This window comes from Elephas maximus, chromosome 18 (assembly GCF_024166365.1).
Source record: "Elephas maximus indicus isolate mEleMax1 chromosome 18, mEleMax1 primary haplotype, whole genome shotgun sequence".
NCBI classification, from domain to species: Eukaryota; Metazoa; Chordata; class Mammalia; order Proboscidea; family Elephantidae; genus Elephas; species Elephas maximus.
Window position 1 is genome coordinate 10,410,861 of NC_064836.1, and position 14,939 is coordinate 10,425,799.

The 14,939-nt window shown below is 40.6% G+C and overlaps 1 protein-coding gene across 2 annotated transcripts in view; it reads left to right on the forward strand.

Annotated features, from left to right (window-relative positions):
• The first annotated feature begins 2,223 nt into the window (after positions 1–2,223).
• Positions 2,224–14,939, forward strand: part of IPO9 (importin 9) — a 63,465-nt gene continuing 50,749 nt past the window's right edge. For both annotated transcript variants that reach the window (XM_049858275.1, XM_049858274.1), the window contains exon 1: positions 2,224–2,448. In XM_049858275.1, the coding sequence (XP_049714232.1) occupies positions 2,286–2,448 (163 nt within the window). In that variant the 5' untranslated portion in view covers positions 2,224–2,285. The remainder of the gene's footprint in view (positions 2,449–14,939) is intronic.

Sequence of the window (14,939 nt, forward strand, 5' to 3'; positions counted from 1 at the left end):
TTGAAGAAAACTATCTTTTTTTGATGAATTCCAACCCCCCACTAGACTTCTCTCCTCTGTCCCCCTCCACATCCTGTTTTAGGCAGCACTGTTTCCAGGATGGAGTCTGTGTTTGTCAAATGCGTGGTGTTCCTCAGGTGGGGGGTGGGCAGGAAGTGTTGCAACACTTCTTTTAATTTATTGGGTGCAAAACCCCAAACCAGGATACATGTGTGTCTTTGTGTCTATGTTTTCTCTCATTCGACCCCCCTCCGCTCTTTCACCCTGTGCCCTTTTATATATAATGTTGAGAAAGCAAAAACTGAATCCGGAGAGCAAATCTTTGTAAATAGTTGCGGTAACAATCATGAAGAGAGCTGGGCTGTCCCCTCAGTAATTCATTTTAAATAAATTGGTTGACAATTAAATCCATGCCAGGGTCAGTTGAAGAGGCCTTCCTCCATCACCCCCAGAGGCCCTCTGTCAATCAGGCATGTCTCCTCCCAGCAAGATTCATCTGTTTGATGCCGTTTGCGTTTCAATAAAGTTATTTCCTGTATTGTCCACTGGTTCTCTCTAGCTCCCTCTCTGCCTGGTCTCCGTCTCCATATTTCTTGTGGCCCATTCCTTGATCTGGAAAGTGAGACTCCAGTCATTTACCTAATGCAGAAGTAAAACCCACTTGCCTGGAAATGGTTGAGGGAATCGGGGGCGGGGGTACGGGGCGGGGGGGTCCCCTGTCTGTACATTGTAGACATAGTATAGTATACATCACCAGAACTCAAAAAGGTGAAGCCCAAAAGTCAGGGTCCTCAAGTCCTCTATCTACTGCCACAATGGCTGAAAACATACCACCCCCTGGACTTGCCTTAATTTTCTTCTTGGGGTAAACATAAATTAACCTATAAGAAAAGGGCTGGTCTAATGAATTCAGCTTCTCCTGGCCACTAAAAGAAGGGAAATAAGAAGTCCTACTATTCCCCATTGTGGAACAGAAGAGTCCAAAGCGCAATCTTTTTCCTATGAGATTGAACACCCATCTCTGCCCTCGAACGTGAGAGGTGTGTTTAGAGCTTCCTCGAAATTAATCGAGGAATCATTCTTTGGAGAGAATCCCCAGATGAGGATTGTTATCAGTTTGGCATCTACACAAATGCTAACTGGTTTCTTTTGCTACTTGGGAATGAGTCATGGTTCCTAGAAACCATTTCTAAGGCACTAAAGACCTGAAGAGCTTACTGAGAAATACCCAACCCCAACAACCTATCCCATGCCATTCCTTCTACCACTACATCCTTGCCGCTCTGCCTTACATTTTTAACCCTTCTTGTGAATCCTCTCCACTGCTCCGGTATTTAGGACTGTTGCTATCCCTCTAGGCCATTTCCTATGGCCAGCCGCCAGATAACCACATAACCTATTCTTGTCTCTTCCACCCCCTTAACTGTCCAGCCATAATTTCTCTGGGGGAAAAATTAAAAAATAAATAAAAAACAATCTCAGCTAATAGGATTCATTCTCAAATAGTCATGTAAATACTCAAGGAAATAGCCTTTCGAAGGTGCTTCCTCCTGGCCAGCACACTTTCCAGTTTTGAGGTTGGGCTAATGTAGGCTGGAAAACCAAGGCACTGGCCCTTCTAGGAGCCCTAGTGGTGCAGTGGTTGAGAGCTCAGCTGCTAACCAGAACATCCACAACTGGAATCCACTAGGCGTTCCTTGGAAACCCTGTGGGGGCAGTTCTACTGTTCTACAGGGTCGCAATGAGTTGGCTTCGGGCCTTTCTAAGGTGGCCAGCCTCCGCGGCCCAGTCGCCCTTAGTTTCTTTTTTTCCTAACCTTTGGGTTCCTAAGGCTAAGAGATGAAGAACCAACGTTTTTTAAGTGTTAGGGGGAAAAAATGTTTGGTTTAAAATAGGACCTATATCCGATCCAGACCCTTCTCCTTAAAGCCCTCTCCATCTCTCCATCCATCCCCACTCCGCCTCCTCTATCCACGAATCGAAAGTCAGATACCGCTTTTTCCCAGGTAGGCTGCTAGCTTACCAGGCGACTTTAGGAAAGCCCCCTAAACCTCTCAGGAACTCGGTTTCTACATAAACCTGAAGCGATGCTTAAGAAAAAAGGTGCAGGTTCCGCTCAGGCGGCAGGAGGCGCTGTCTCGGGAGGCCTAGGCCCATTCCCCGCCTCCTTCCCGCTCCCGTCTGACTCTGGTGCGCAGGCGCGGCTTCGCAGATTGGCCGCGCGCGGGAGCCGTCATTCGGTGGCGGGTCCCGACCTCGGGGCTGGCGGGCTGAAGGGAGGGAAGATGGCGGCAGCAGCGGCGGCTGGTGCGGCCTCAGGACTGCCGGGTCCAGTGGCACAAGGATTGAAGGAGGCGTTGGTGGATACGCTCACCGGGATCCTCTCCCCAGTGCAGGAGGTGCGGGCGGCTGCGGAGGAACAGATTAAGGTGCTGGAGGTGACGGAGGGTGAGTGAGGCGGGACCGGAATGAGGATGGCTCGGACCTGGGCCGGCCGCACAATTCGCTGACCGCAGCTCTGGGTCGCCTGGGGTCATGGGGAGCCTGAGCCAGTGGGTGTCCGGCCGCCGAGGCTCAGCAGGCGGGAGTGGGGCAGGAAGCGAAGGGTTGGTGTCTCTGGTGGCTGTGAAAGTCCCAGGGAGAAAAGGAAAGGCGCGCCTGAAGGAGAGGGTCGGGGGAGGTGGAGCCTCGTGGGGGAGGGTTTGGGTGGAGACCTGAAAAGAGATGGAGCCTGGGATCTGCAGAGGACCGAGGTGGAGCTGGACTTGATGCTGTTGGAGGAAGTCGCGCGGTTCTGGAAATATTTTTGAATTTAGCACCGGGGTCTTTTGCATTCCCTTCACTTCGGTTGTACGAGGATGAGAGTAGGGGGAGCTTGCAGTAGAAGTGGCAAGAGCGTAGGGTCTTGAGAAGGCGGCTATCCGCCTAGTAGATAACCTCAAACAAGTTTCTGCCTCCGAGTTATAAACCTAGCTGGTGTTTATCCTCTTGGTGTTTTCCCAGAAATTAAATTAAATGCATATGCAACTGCTTCACCTTCCTGACCCTGCTGTCCGTTTATTTTTAAGATAATTTGCATTTATTAAATACCTCTGTGTGCATGCTTATTTGGAGAAACTGTTCAGCCTTTGTTTCTCTGTCCCCATTCTCCTATTATATGTCTTAAAGTGATGAAAAAGAATAAAATAAAGTATTGGTTTCAGATTTTCTATCAGTTTGCTGTTGAGCGGGCCTTTGATTATCCTTTGTCTTTGCTTCTCTGTCCCCATCCTCCTATCATATGCTTTAAAGTGATGGAGAAGAAAATAAACTATTGCTTTCAGATTTTCTGTCAATTTTCTGCTAAGTGCGCCTTTCACCAGGCCCACTATGGCCACTTTACAAAGAAAATTTGATCCTGGAACTTAAGAAGAGAGAGAGTCTTCTCGATGTTTATGTAAGGAATGTACCTGATCTGTCAGGGCTTCACTGGAACTCCAAACCCTCAGAATCCCTCAGCTGGACATAATGTTTCCACCATCTCTTAAAAACCTCTCCTGAGATATGGGGAGCGGTCCATGGGCAGACCAGTCAAACTCAAAACCTTGGGTTGGCTTTCCTACTGAATTTATGATTCTTTGGAAAAGAATTTAAGACAGTTCTCCCTTTAATTTAATCTTGTATTCCCTCACAAGATAAGAGAGATGTTGGAAATGAATTTTTCTCTATTTGAAATACATTGAGATTTGGAATCTAACAGGCTAAGGACCATTTTGAATTGTAAGAGTCATTGTTCTATAAAATGTCAAGCCCTACTGGAGGAGGAACTATTGGGTGGGAGAAAGTTGTCTGAGAGCCATGCATAGACTGATCTGAAGGAGTTTTTATAGCCTCGTAGGTAAAATTCCTTTGTTCATATTAACATCTGTGCCTTCCTTTGATATGAAGGAGGAAAAATGACAAAGCAAAGGAGCCTAATCACATTCAAGTTACTGTTTGAATAAAGCTGAGGGCTTGATATAAATTGGTCCTAACTGAACGTTCCTGGAATGATCTGTAAGGTTCCTGGTGCCCTGAATGTATGTCTGACACCTTCATGTGAAAGGTGCACCATGGCTCAAGTTTAAGCTGTCCAGCAACTCCAGTTCAGCCTCTGATTCCTTCAACTTAGTCAAATGCTGTAGTCTCAGCTGGGCAAAGTCAATTACCAACTTCTTGAGATCTTTTTGAAGTTCTGGTCTCTCACTTTTTTCATCTTTTTGTGGCTTAAAACCAAAAATTAAACTTCAAAAGTACAGAGTTTTGATTTGATCTAGGCTACTAATGGGAATAGATTGATCCCCTGCCCCCATAACCTGCTGTTAATATGCTGTCACACATGTTGTGAGATGTATGGAAAGGCTTTGATATGGTGACTGATATTGGTGGTCTAGCAATGAGGCATATAATTCACAGGTTTTGAATGTGATGTCCAGGACTAGATCAAGTCCCTGCAGTTCAGTGCTTTGGACCCTTTGGAGGCTATTCATGTCTTTGAAATGGTCTGGCTCATTTTCCTTATTAAAAAAATTATAGAAATTCACTCCCTTCTCTACTTATTTTTAGGCACAGGGTGGTGACCAATTCTTCAGGTATAATATCCTCTTCTTTCTACCTCTTATGACCTTTAATAAGTTATCTTTTGCCATTGAGTCCAGAGTATGTCCTATCTTACATTTTGTCTGAATTAGGTGTTTTCTCAGTGTGGTGTAGTATTTTCTTTTCCACCAGCCATTACTCTGCTTTAAATGAAAATATAGCACCTGGCTCCCAGCCAGGATTTGGCCAAGTATCTGGCCAGATGAAACTGACAGGACATTGATCCTGTATTAGAAGAGACCATGGTGAGGACTCAAAAATGAATGAACAAATCGTTTAGTGCTCTTTTGGAGGTGCTTTGCAGGGTAATTTTAGCTTTATCCTAGTAGAAGGAACCTTGCTTTCTGGTCCTAGGAAGCACTGTTTCTTAAAATTTTATGTTAATGAGAAGCCTGAGATTAGTGTCTATTATTATATGTATTCTTGTAATCTTTTTATTCTTCTTTTGGTTCCATAGAACCCAGGGTCGGGTGACAACCAGATCTGGTTGTTTCTAGTCCCTCTGTTCTCTAAAATAACCACGCTGTCTTGAGAGCCATTTATTATCACCTTACATGGGAGACTGATCCCACCAGGTCTTTAAGAGTAACCAGTCTGCTCCCTTTGACAAAGATGTGTGCTGTCTTCCTTGGCTGCCAGGTAATGACCCCTAGTCTTGAAGATTAAGTGGAAGAATCTCTAATTTGTAGGGAAAGGGCACAGGTCAGTTGTCAGCTCCCTGTTAAATGGATAAACACAAAAGGTTGATCAGATTCTGCCCTAGAGGAGATTTTAAAAACCAGTTATCTTAGACAATGGAAGTTGCTGGAGCCCAAAGTACATCTTGGTCATTTAAGTCTGCTGGCTGACATTTTCAGAGAAGTAACTTCCCTATAATTATTTGTCATGTTTTTCCAGGATGGCATATCTCTTAAGAAAGTGAGTATGTGAGAGAATCAAGAGAGATTGCTTCATCAGTCTGGTGGTGTCTTGGAAAGATTTACTGTGTTTCCCTACTGTCTTGAAATCTGGGAAAAATCCAGCAAACCTTTCTGAGTAGTTGAAGCCCATTGAATTAATTAATTGAATTAATTAATCAGGATTGATTAGAGAAGGAAAGGTGCTGGCAACCTTCTTCATACAGCACTCCCATCCAGAGTTGCGAAGCACAGTGTTTGACAGTTTGGACACTCCTGTGCTCTACAGTCTTCCAGCAGATAATTGGTAGCCTTTCAGCTTTCTTAGAATTCAGATTTTGAATTTGATCAGCAGGGTTTGCAGGAATTTAGTTACACCTTAAAAATAAAAAACTTCTCAATCTGTTAAAGCTTTCTTCTAATTGCATTTTATTTAAGAGGCAGGGTCATAGCAAACATTTTGTAAATAGAGTACTGAAGAACACTCAGCTTCATCCACTCTTTTTCATCTAACTTGTGGTAAGATCATGGCTCCTGCAAATATCAGTTCTTTATTTTTAATGTATTTATGGTTTAATTTTTTATATCTTAGAATGAAGTCTTTTTTCCTTCTTTTTTTCCTCTTCTGTCTCTACTTTCCGCTACAAGCACCTGAGTGGTGGAATGATCTAATTCTTCAGGCCAGCGTAGCACAGACTTTTTATACCTAGATTTAGACTCTGGGCCTTTTTCTTCTCTTCCTTATTTCTTTCTATCTATTAGAACTAAAGGCATCTTTCCCCATCATTTGGCCTTGACTTAGTCTTTTCTGTCTTGCTGTCAGCAGATATGTCACAGAAAATACATTTTTTTTCTTTCTTTCCACCACCATTATATTGACCTGGGGTGGGGGGAAGTTTCTCTCTCACTTTTTCTGGCATTCGGATGCTACTCAGATACCTGTGTTGATTCCTCCATCTTAGATGCCTAGACCGATGATCCTGCTGGCTGGAAGTTTGATTTCTGGTTCTCATGGGCACTTTTCTGGCTCTCTTGCAGTATAGCATAAACACTGTCCACCTGCGAAGGGAACCCCTCAAGGATCCAGACGCACTCCTGGGCATGTGGCGGGCACTGAGCCGAGCTGAAGGCGGCCACGCTCGGAAAAAGGCCAGTGGTGGAGTTTTCTTTTTCCTTTCAGCTGTGGTTTTGTGATGCTTACCAACCCCCATGAGAAAAGGACCTCTGGACCTCTCCAGAGCTCTGCTTGGAGCTGCCTCCTTTCCCAAACAATCCCTGTTCACAGTTCTTCCTGCTAGTAGCCTCCTAAGCCCTGACTGTAAAAGCATTGCTCGTAGTCTCTAGTGCACCCTTAAGATCAGTAGTGTGTATTTCTTAACTTGTCCTTTATTCTCCATGCTCTCTTTTTGGATTTTCCCAGCTAAGCCAAGTTTTAGATAGATGTTTTTGCCAAGTGGGCTGAAAGAGAAAAGGGAGCAAGGATATGAGAGTGGACCAAAAGTCTAAAAGACTAGAGAATGCATTAAAGAGGAGTGAGGGCAAAGGATTTTTTAGAAAGGAAATCAGGATACCATTGATCATTTTGGATTGGACTAAAAGGTATCTAGAGTCAGCGGGAAAATCCAGATTAACAGAATGGGTCTATCCTGATTTCACCTTAGGAAAAGGAACTAGAGAAATCAAATTTCCCGATAAAAACGGCTTTAGAAAACAAACTTCATACACTTGGGAGTGTTCTCCTTTGGCTTAACTCTATGGATTGAATCACAGTTTAACCTGGATTGGTCTTTTCCAAACAAGACAAAATAAAACAACTATATATATAGGCTGTGTCTCTTGTATTTTCCCTACTTAATCATCCCAAAGTAAGTTATGTTTTCTAGAGAAATTACATTAAAGACACCCATCAGTAAGACTGGAAAGCCCTCAACACATACACACTAGGATATACAAAAGTGCTTTTTTACAGATATACTTGGTTGTATTCCTTCAAAAAATATTATATATGTCTGTTAAGTGACGATATATCTATAAATAGGGTTTTTACTATTTAGCAGGAGTCAGCAGTGAATGAATAGGAGCAGTTGTGTTGATGACGTTTAAAAATAAGTCAAAGAACTTTAGGATTTTTTGGGGGGGTTCCTTCTGTGCATATAGCATAGAGTTCACCATATGCCATATCATCACTGTCACTCCTAAGAAACAATTCTTCATACAGTTTTAAGTAAACCAAAGTTTTATGGATGTGAAACTCTTCTATGATTACTAATATCCTTGTATTTCTAAAGGGTATGTGGTCTAAACAGAATAAATTGGGTTAAATAAAATAGTAATTGAAATTTTCCCTCTCCCTATAACTTGATGCAGATTAGTTCTTTGTGAAATTTTTGTGTTCCTGAACCAGATTTGATTATTTGATCTCTGTTTTTGAAGCTCTGGAAGCCTGTAGAGAAGAAAATCTATTCTTTCCACCCATTCTATTTTAAAATTTGTTTTTACTTGACGACGATATTCTTAGAAGATTTTCTTTCCCACAGGCTTTTGAGAAGGAATTTGAGTTACTCATACTTTTCAGCTTCTTCTTTCCTATGTGGAGGAAGTAAACTTGAAGAGAAAATCCATTTTAGGATGCTTGTTGTAGGTACAGATGCGCTGGGCTCCACACGGTTCTTAATCTTCCGGTAATCTCTTGTTCTCACCATCCCTTAGAGTCTCAGTGATGTGTGAACCAAGGGGGTTAGTAGAAATTAGAGTGTGATCTTCGATAGATTACTAGATAAGATTAATTTATTGGTTGTATTAAAGTGAAGAATTCCCAGCTATTGTGACCATCACCAGAGTGCTACCTTCTTCTAGAATAGACAGAAAAAAATGTGTTCACACTAACCTTTTCCCTGAAAAGAGTAGACTTGAATTTCTCAGGATGATGAGAAAGGACTTCCAAACTCTGGCAGGACCAATGTGTAAAATTTACTTGATCTTCATGCTCTGATGAGTCTTCTGATTGGTGCCAGTGTGGAATAATGGAAAATGCGTGATCCCTTTTACCTTTTGTGAGCCTGAGTATTACCCTACCTGTAAGAATGTCAGTATTTTCACTGGAAGGATAATTCTTTAGATTCATTTAAGCGTTATAGTTCAGCTTGTTTCAGACTCTTGTCAAAAAGTCTCATTCCTCAGTATCTTTTTCACACTGAATGACTGAAGATTTTATTCATCTTGACCTCATTTTGAAGTGGTGATCCGAAAATTGTGCCCTTGCAAAGAACATTAAATCCACACCATAGTGGCCTTAAAATATTGTGTGGCCCAGGTAATATAGATCCCTGAGGAGAAGTCACGTAAGGCACACCAAAATTGTTTGGCTATGTCCAGGAAGGACGAGCCTGTGTAGACAGTGACATTCTAGGCAGACTTGGAGCCAGGAGGATGGATGGCATCCATTATCACACTAAGTATCTGAGGTCAAAGAAAAGTGTGTGGGTGCCCTTGCAAGTGCACGTTCTCCTTCTTCCTTCTTTAAATAAATTTCACACACGTGTTTTAGAGTACTTTTTCCCATTAAACTTGAACATTCTTATCAAAGAGAATCTTCCTAAATTATATATGACTCATCTTTGTTTTAGAATCAGCTCTGAAAGTTGACTTCCAGCCCTTGGGTTGTTGATATCTATTATTTCGTCTGTCCTTAAAATGAGTTTTACAAACTTACCAGTGTTAGAAATGTAAAATGTTTGAACTAACTAAACTAATGCTAGGAATTAGAGTGGATTTCAGTATATTGGGGACAGTTATGCAGATTTCAGGTGTTTGTCTGTGATTTAATCATTTAATAAATGTTTTTTAAAAGAATGTGGCTTCTTTTGCAGTGGTCTTATAAAAATTACCCTTCTTTTCTTAGTCAAGAGCCCTGGTGGCTGAGTGGTTAAGTGCATGGCTACTAACCAAAAGGCCAGTGGTTCAAACCTGCCGGCCACTCAGTGGGAAAAAGATGTGGCAGTCTGCTTCTGTAAAGATTACAGCCTTGGAAACTCTACGGGGCAGTTCTACTCTGTCTTGTAGGGTCCTTATGAGTCAGAATCGACTTGATGGCAACAGGTTTGGGGTGTTTTGTTTGTTTTCTTAGGTGCCATAGGAATGTATCAAAAATTACAGCTTAAACTGGGGGAGTAATAAGAATGGGTTAAGAATCTCGCTAGCAAGCGGCAATCTAAGATGCATCAATTGGTCTCAACCCACCTGGACCAAAGGAGAATGAAGAACACCAAGGACACAAGGTAATTATGAGCCCAAGAGACAGAAAGGGCCACATAAACCAGAGACTACATCAGCCTGAGACCAGAAGAACTAGATGGTATGGTGCCCAGTGACAACGATGATAGCCCTGACAGGGAACATAACAGAGAACCCCTGAGGGAGCAGGAGAGCAGTGGGATGCAGACCCCAAATTCTCGTAAAAAGACCAGACTTAATGATCTGACTGAGACTAGAAGCACCCCGGTGGTCATAGCCCCCAGACCTTCTGTTGGTCCAGGACAGGAACCATTCCCAAAGCCAACTCTTCAAACAGGGATTAGACTGGACAATGGGATAGAAAAAGACACTGGTGAAGAATGAGCTTCTTGGATCAAGTAGACACTTGAGACTATGTTGGCATCTCCTATCTGGAGGGGAGATGAGAGGGTAGAGGGGATTAGAAGCTGGCAGAATGGACACTAAAAGAGAGAGTGGAGGGAAGGAGTGTGCTGTCTCATGAGGGGGAGAACAATTAGGAGTATATAGCAAGGTGTGTATAAATGTTTGTATGAGAGACTGACTTCATTTGTAAACGTTCACAATAAACATTTTTAAAAAGGGGGTTAAGAACCTAAGAAGTCAATAAAGTAGCAGGACATGAAATTAAAATATAAAAAACAGGCTTCGTAAACAATGAAAAGTTAGAGGACATAATAGGAAAAAAAACAGTTACAATAACAATAAAAAGGATTAAGTACTCAGGAATAAAGTTAACAGGAAATGAGCAAAAACCTGTTTACACTGCTTATAAAAAGACTTTTTATCAAAAGAGTTAAAAAAAAAAAAAAAACCTGTAGACTGGGAAAAAATCTTTGGGAACAACATATCCAATAAGGGCCTAATCTCTAAAATATATAGAAAACTTCAGCAACTCAACAACAAAAAAGACAACCCAATTGAAAAATCAACCCAATCAAAACTGCAATGAGATACCATCTTACTCCTGCTAAAATGGCACCAATTTAAAAAAAAAAAAACAGAAAACAACAAATGCTGGCGAGGGGGTGGGGAGATTGGAACTCTGGTAGAATTGTAAAACAGTACAACCGCTATGGAAAACAGTAAGGCACATTCTCAAAAATCTAGAAATAGAACTACTTTATCATTCAGCAATCCCACTTCTAGATACATACCCTAGAGCTCTAATACTAAAGGCATAAACAGACATATACACACCTGTGTCCACTGCAGCACTATCCGCAATATCAAAAAGATGGAAACAACCTAAATGCCTGTCAGCAGATGAAAGAATAAACAAAATGTGGTACGCGTAGAATGCTATGCAGCCATAAAGAATAATGATGAGTTCTCAAAATAGGTAATAACGTGGATGAATCTGGAGGATATTATGCTGAGTGAAATAAGTCAATCACAAAAGGACGAATAGTGTATGATCTCACTTTTATAAAAAGACAAGAGTAGGTACACATACAGAAACCACTGTTCATCGATGGTTACCAGGAATGGGAGGCAGAACCACTCTCCAGATAGTAGACACTTGTTATTTTCGGTGATGGGAAAGGTAACACTGAATGTGGGCGAAGTGTGCACAACTTGACCAAGGTAAATAATGTCATTAAGAAGTACACAAGATAATATCATCTAAAAGACTAAAATACTTAGGAATAAACCTAACTAGGGATGTAAAGGACTTTTGCAATGAAAAGTATAAAACACTGCTGTAGGAGACTATGACAGACCTATTTAAATGGAAAGGTATCCCATGCTTCTGGATTACAATACTTAATGTTGTAAAAATGTCAATACTGCTGAAAGTGATCTACGGGTCAGTGCAATCCCAGTCAAAATTCCAACAGCATATATTACATAAATGGAAAACTTAATCCTCTACTTTATATGGAAAGGCAAGAGACTCCAAATAGCCAAAACAATTTTGAAGAACAAAGTCGAAGGTCCTACACTTCCTGATATCAAAACTAACTATACAGCTACAGTAATCAAAACAGCCTCGTACTGGTTTAACAACAGATACATACACCAGTGGAACAGAATTGAGAACCCAGAAGTAGATCTATACATTTGTGGAGAACTGATTTTCAACATGGGTGCTAAGCCTGTCCAAGGGGTAGGAACAGTCTTTTCAACAAATGGTGCTGGGAAAATTGGATTTTCACATGGAGAAAACTGAAGCAGGAGCCATACCTCACGCCATACACAAAAACTAATGCAAAATGGATCAAAGGCCTAAATGTAAAATCTGAAACCATGAAGAACCTGGAAAAAAATATATGAAAGAAGCTGTGAGACCTAATATTTTTTAATGATAGATTGTCAAGTACAACAACAAATGCACGAGCAGCAGAAGATGAAGTAGACAACTGGGACTTTATAAAAGTTAAAAACTTGTATTCATCAAAGACTTTATCAAAAAGTGAAAAGACAACCTACAGACTGAGAAAAAGTCTTTGGGAATCATATATCCAGCAAAGATCTAATACCCAAAATATACATAAAACTTCTACAACTTAAAGACAAAAGACAAATAATCCAGTCAAAAAATGGGCAAAAGACATGAATAGACTTCACCAAAGAAGATATTTAACTGGCCAACAAAACAAAAAATAATAATGCTCATCATTATTAGAGATGCAAATTAAAACTACAATGAAATATCACTTCACCCCTACTAGAATGGCAGTGGTCAAAAAAAAAAAACAGAAAATAGCAAATGTTGGGGAGGATGTGGGGAGATCAGAACTCTCATCTGTTGATGGTGGAAATGTAAAAGGGTACAATTATTGTGGAAAATAATATGGCAATTCCTCAGAAAACTAAAACTAGATCTGCCATATGACTCAGCAGTTGCCACTCCTAGGTATATGCCCTACTTGTTGCCATCAAGTCGATTCCGACTCATAGCGACCCCATGGGACAGAGCAGAACTGCTCCATACGTTTTCCGAGGAGCAGCTGGTCGATTCGAACTGCTGACCTTTTGGTTAGCAGCCTTAACTCTTAACCACTGTGCCACCAGGGCTCTGGTATATGCCCTAAAGTGCCCTAGAGACCTAAAAATAGCGACGCGAACAGGCGTATGTACACCTATGTTCACTACAGCACTATTCGCAATAGCTACAAGGTGGAAACAGCACAAGTGCCCATCAACAGTTAAATAAACAAGAAGTGGTACATACATACAATGGAATGTTACTTAACTTTAAAGAGAAATGAAGTTCTGATATATGCTACAACATGGATGAACCTCGAAATCACCATAAGTGAGCAAAAAACTTATTTGAGCAAAATAATCACAAAGGGAAAAATACTTTATAAACTTACCTATATGAAGTGACAAGAATAGGAAAATAGAGAGCAGTGATTATTAGTGGTTATCAGAAACAGGAGGGGGAGGGAGAGAAGGAATCAATTTTTCAGAAATAGTGAATTTTTGTCTATGGTTATGGGAAAATTGGCATCAGCTAAGGGTAATAGTTACTACAGTTTAACAAATGTAACTGATATTGCTAAGATGTACACCAGAAAAAAGGAGAAACGGCAAATACAGTGTTATATATCATTTTAAAACAACAGCAGCCAAAAATAAAGAAGTACAAAAGAATAAGGGATATTTTTGGTAAATGCTATAACATAGAATTTTGTAACAACAACCAAAAATATATGTGTGGTTACACAGGTATGTATACATGTATGTGTATACGTAGATACATGTGTGTATATACATGTGCATGTATAGGTGTGTCTGTAGGCATGTGTGTGTGTGTGTGTATATATATAAATAAAAGCACACAGGGGACACAGTTGTGGATACCTAGACATAACCAAACACCTCGTGAGATTGGTTTACTGAGTTTGAAGGCTTAGGACCGTAGTCACGTGGGACAACTCGGTCAGTTGGCATAATTAGTTCATAAAGCATATGTTCTATATCTAGTTTGGTGAGTAGCGTCTGGGGTCTTAAAAGCTTGTGAGTGGCCGTATAAGATACAGCTATTGGTCTGTACTTGTCAGGAGCAAAAGAGAAAGAAGAAAACCAAAGACTCAGAAACTAGTGTGTAGGACCAACACCTACAGGAACCACGGCCTCCCTCATCTACCCTGAGACCAGAAGAACTACATGATGTTCAGCTACCACTACTGGCTGTTCGTATCAGGAACACAATAGTTAGACCTTGATAGAATAGGAGAAAACTGTAGAACAAAACTCACATTCTTAAAAAGTCTGGGCTTACTGGACTGGTTGAGACTAGAGGAACCCCCAAGACCATCACCCTGAGATACCCTTTAATCTTTGAACTGAAACTACTCCCAGAGGTCACCTTTCAGCTAAATAACAGATTGGCTCATAAAATAAACAGTATCACCCATGAGTACTGTGCCCCTTTAAAAAATCATCTAAATGAGACCAAAGGGTCAACATTTACTCTAAAGCAAAAATTAAAATACCGTATTTTTAAAAACCTATTCAATGAAAAATATTAACTATTCCTGAAAAACCTAAAAGTAGACTTGAAGAAATGTAAAGTCATACCCTATTCTTGAATAGGACAACTGAACATTATAAGTGAGTTAGACAGATTGATTCCAGAGTTCATATGGGGAAAAACAAGCATGAAAGAATAGTCCCAAAAGCACTTAAAAAGGAAAACTATGACAGGACACTAATCTCACCAGATGTTAAAACATTATATAAATCCTCTATAATTAAACATTGTGGTACTGGCACATGAATAGACACAGTAGAGAGTCTAAAAATAGACACAAGTACTTAGAGAAATTAATATATGATAAAGGTGGCATCTCAAATGACTGGGGTAAAAGATGGACTTTTTAATAAGTGGTGTTGAGGCAACTGGTAGCCTTTTGGGAAAAAGTAAAATTGGATCCATACCTCACACCATATACAAAAAATGAGCTCCAAATGGATTAGGAATCAAAATGTGAAAAATTAAACTGCACAAGTATTAGAAGAAATGAGTGAATTTCTCTGTAATATTGATATATGGAAAGGTTTTTAACTGATTCAAAATCCAGAGGCAATAAAAGAAAACGTTGATAAATTTGACTACATAATTTTTGCTTAGCAAAATCACCATATAAAAAGTCAAAAGATAGCTGACAAACTGGGAGAAATTTTTCACAACATATGCCA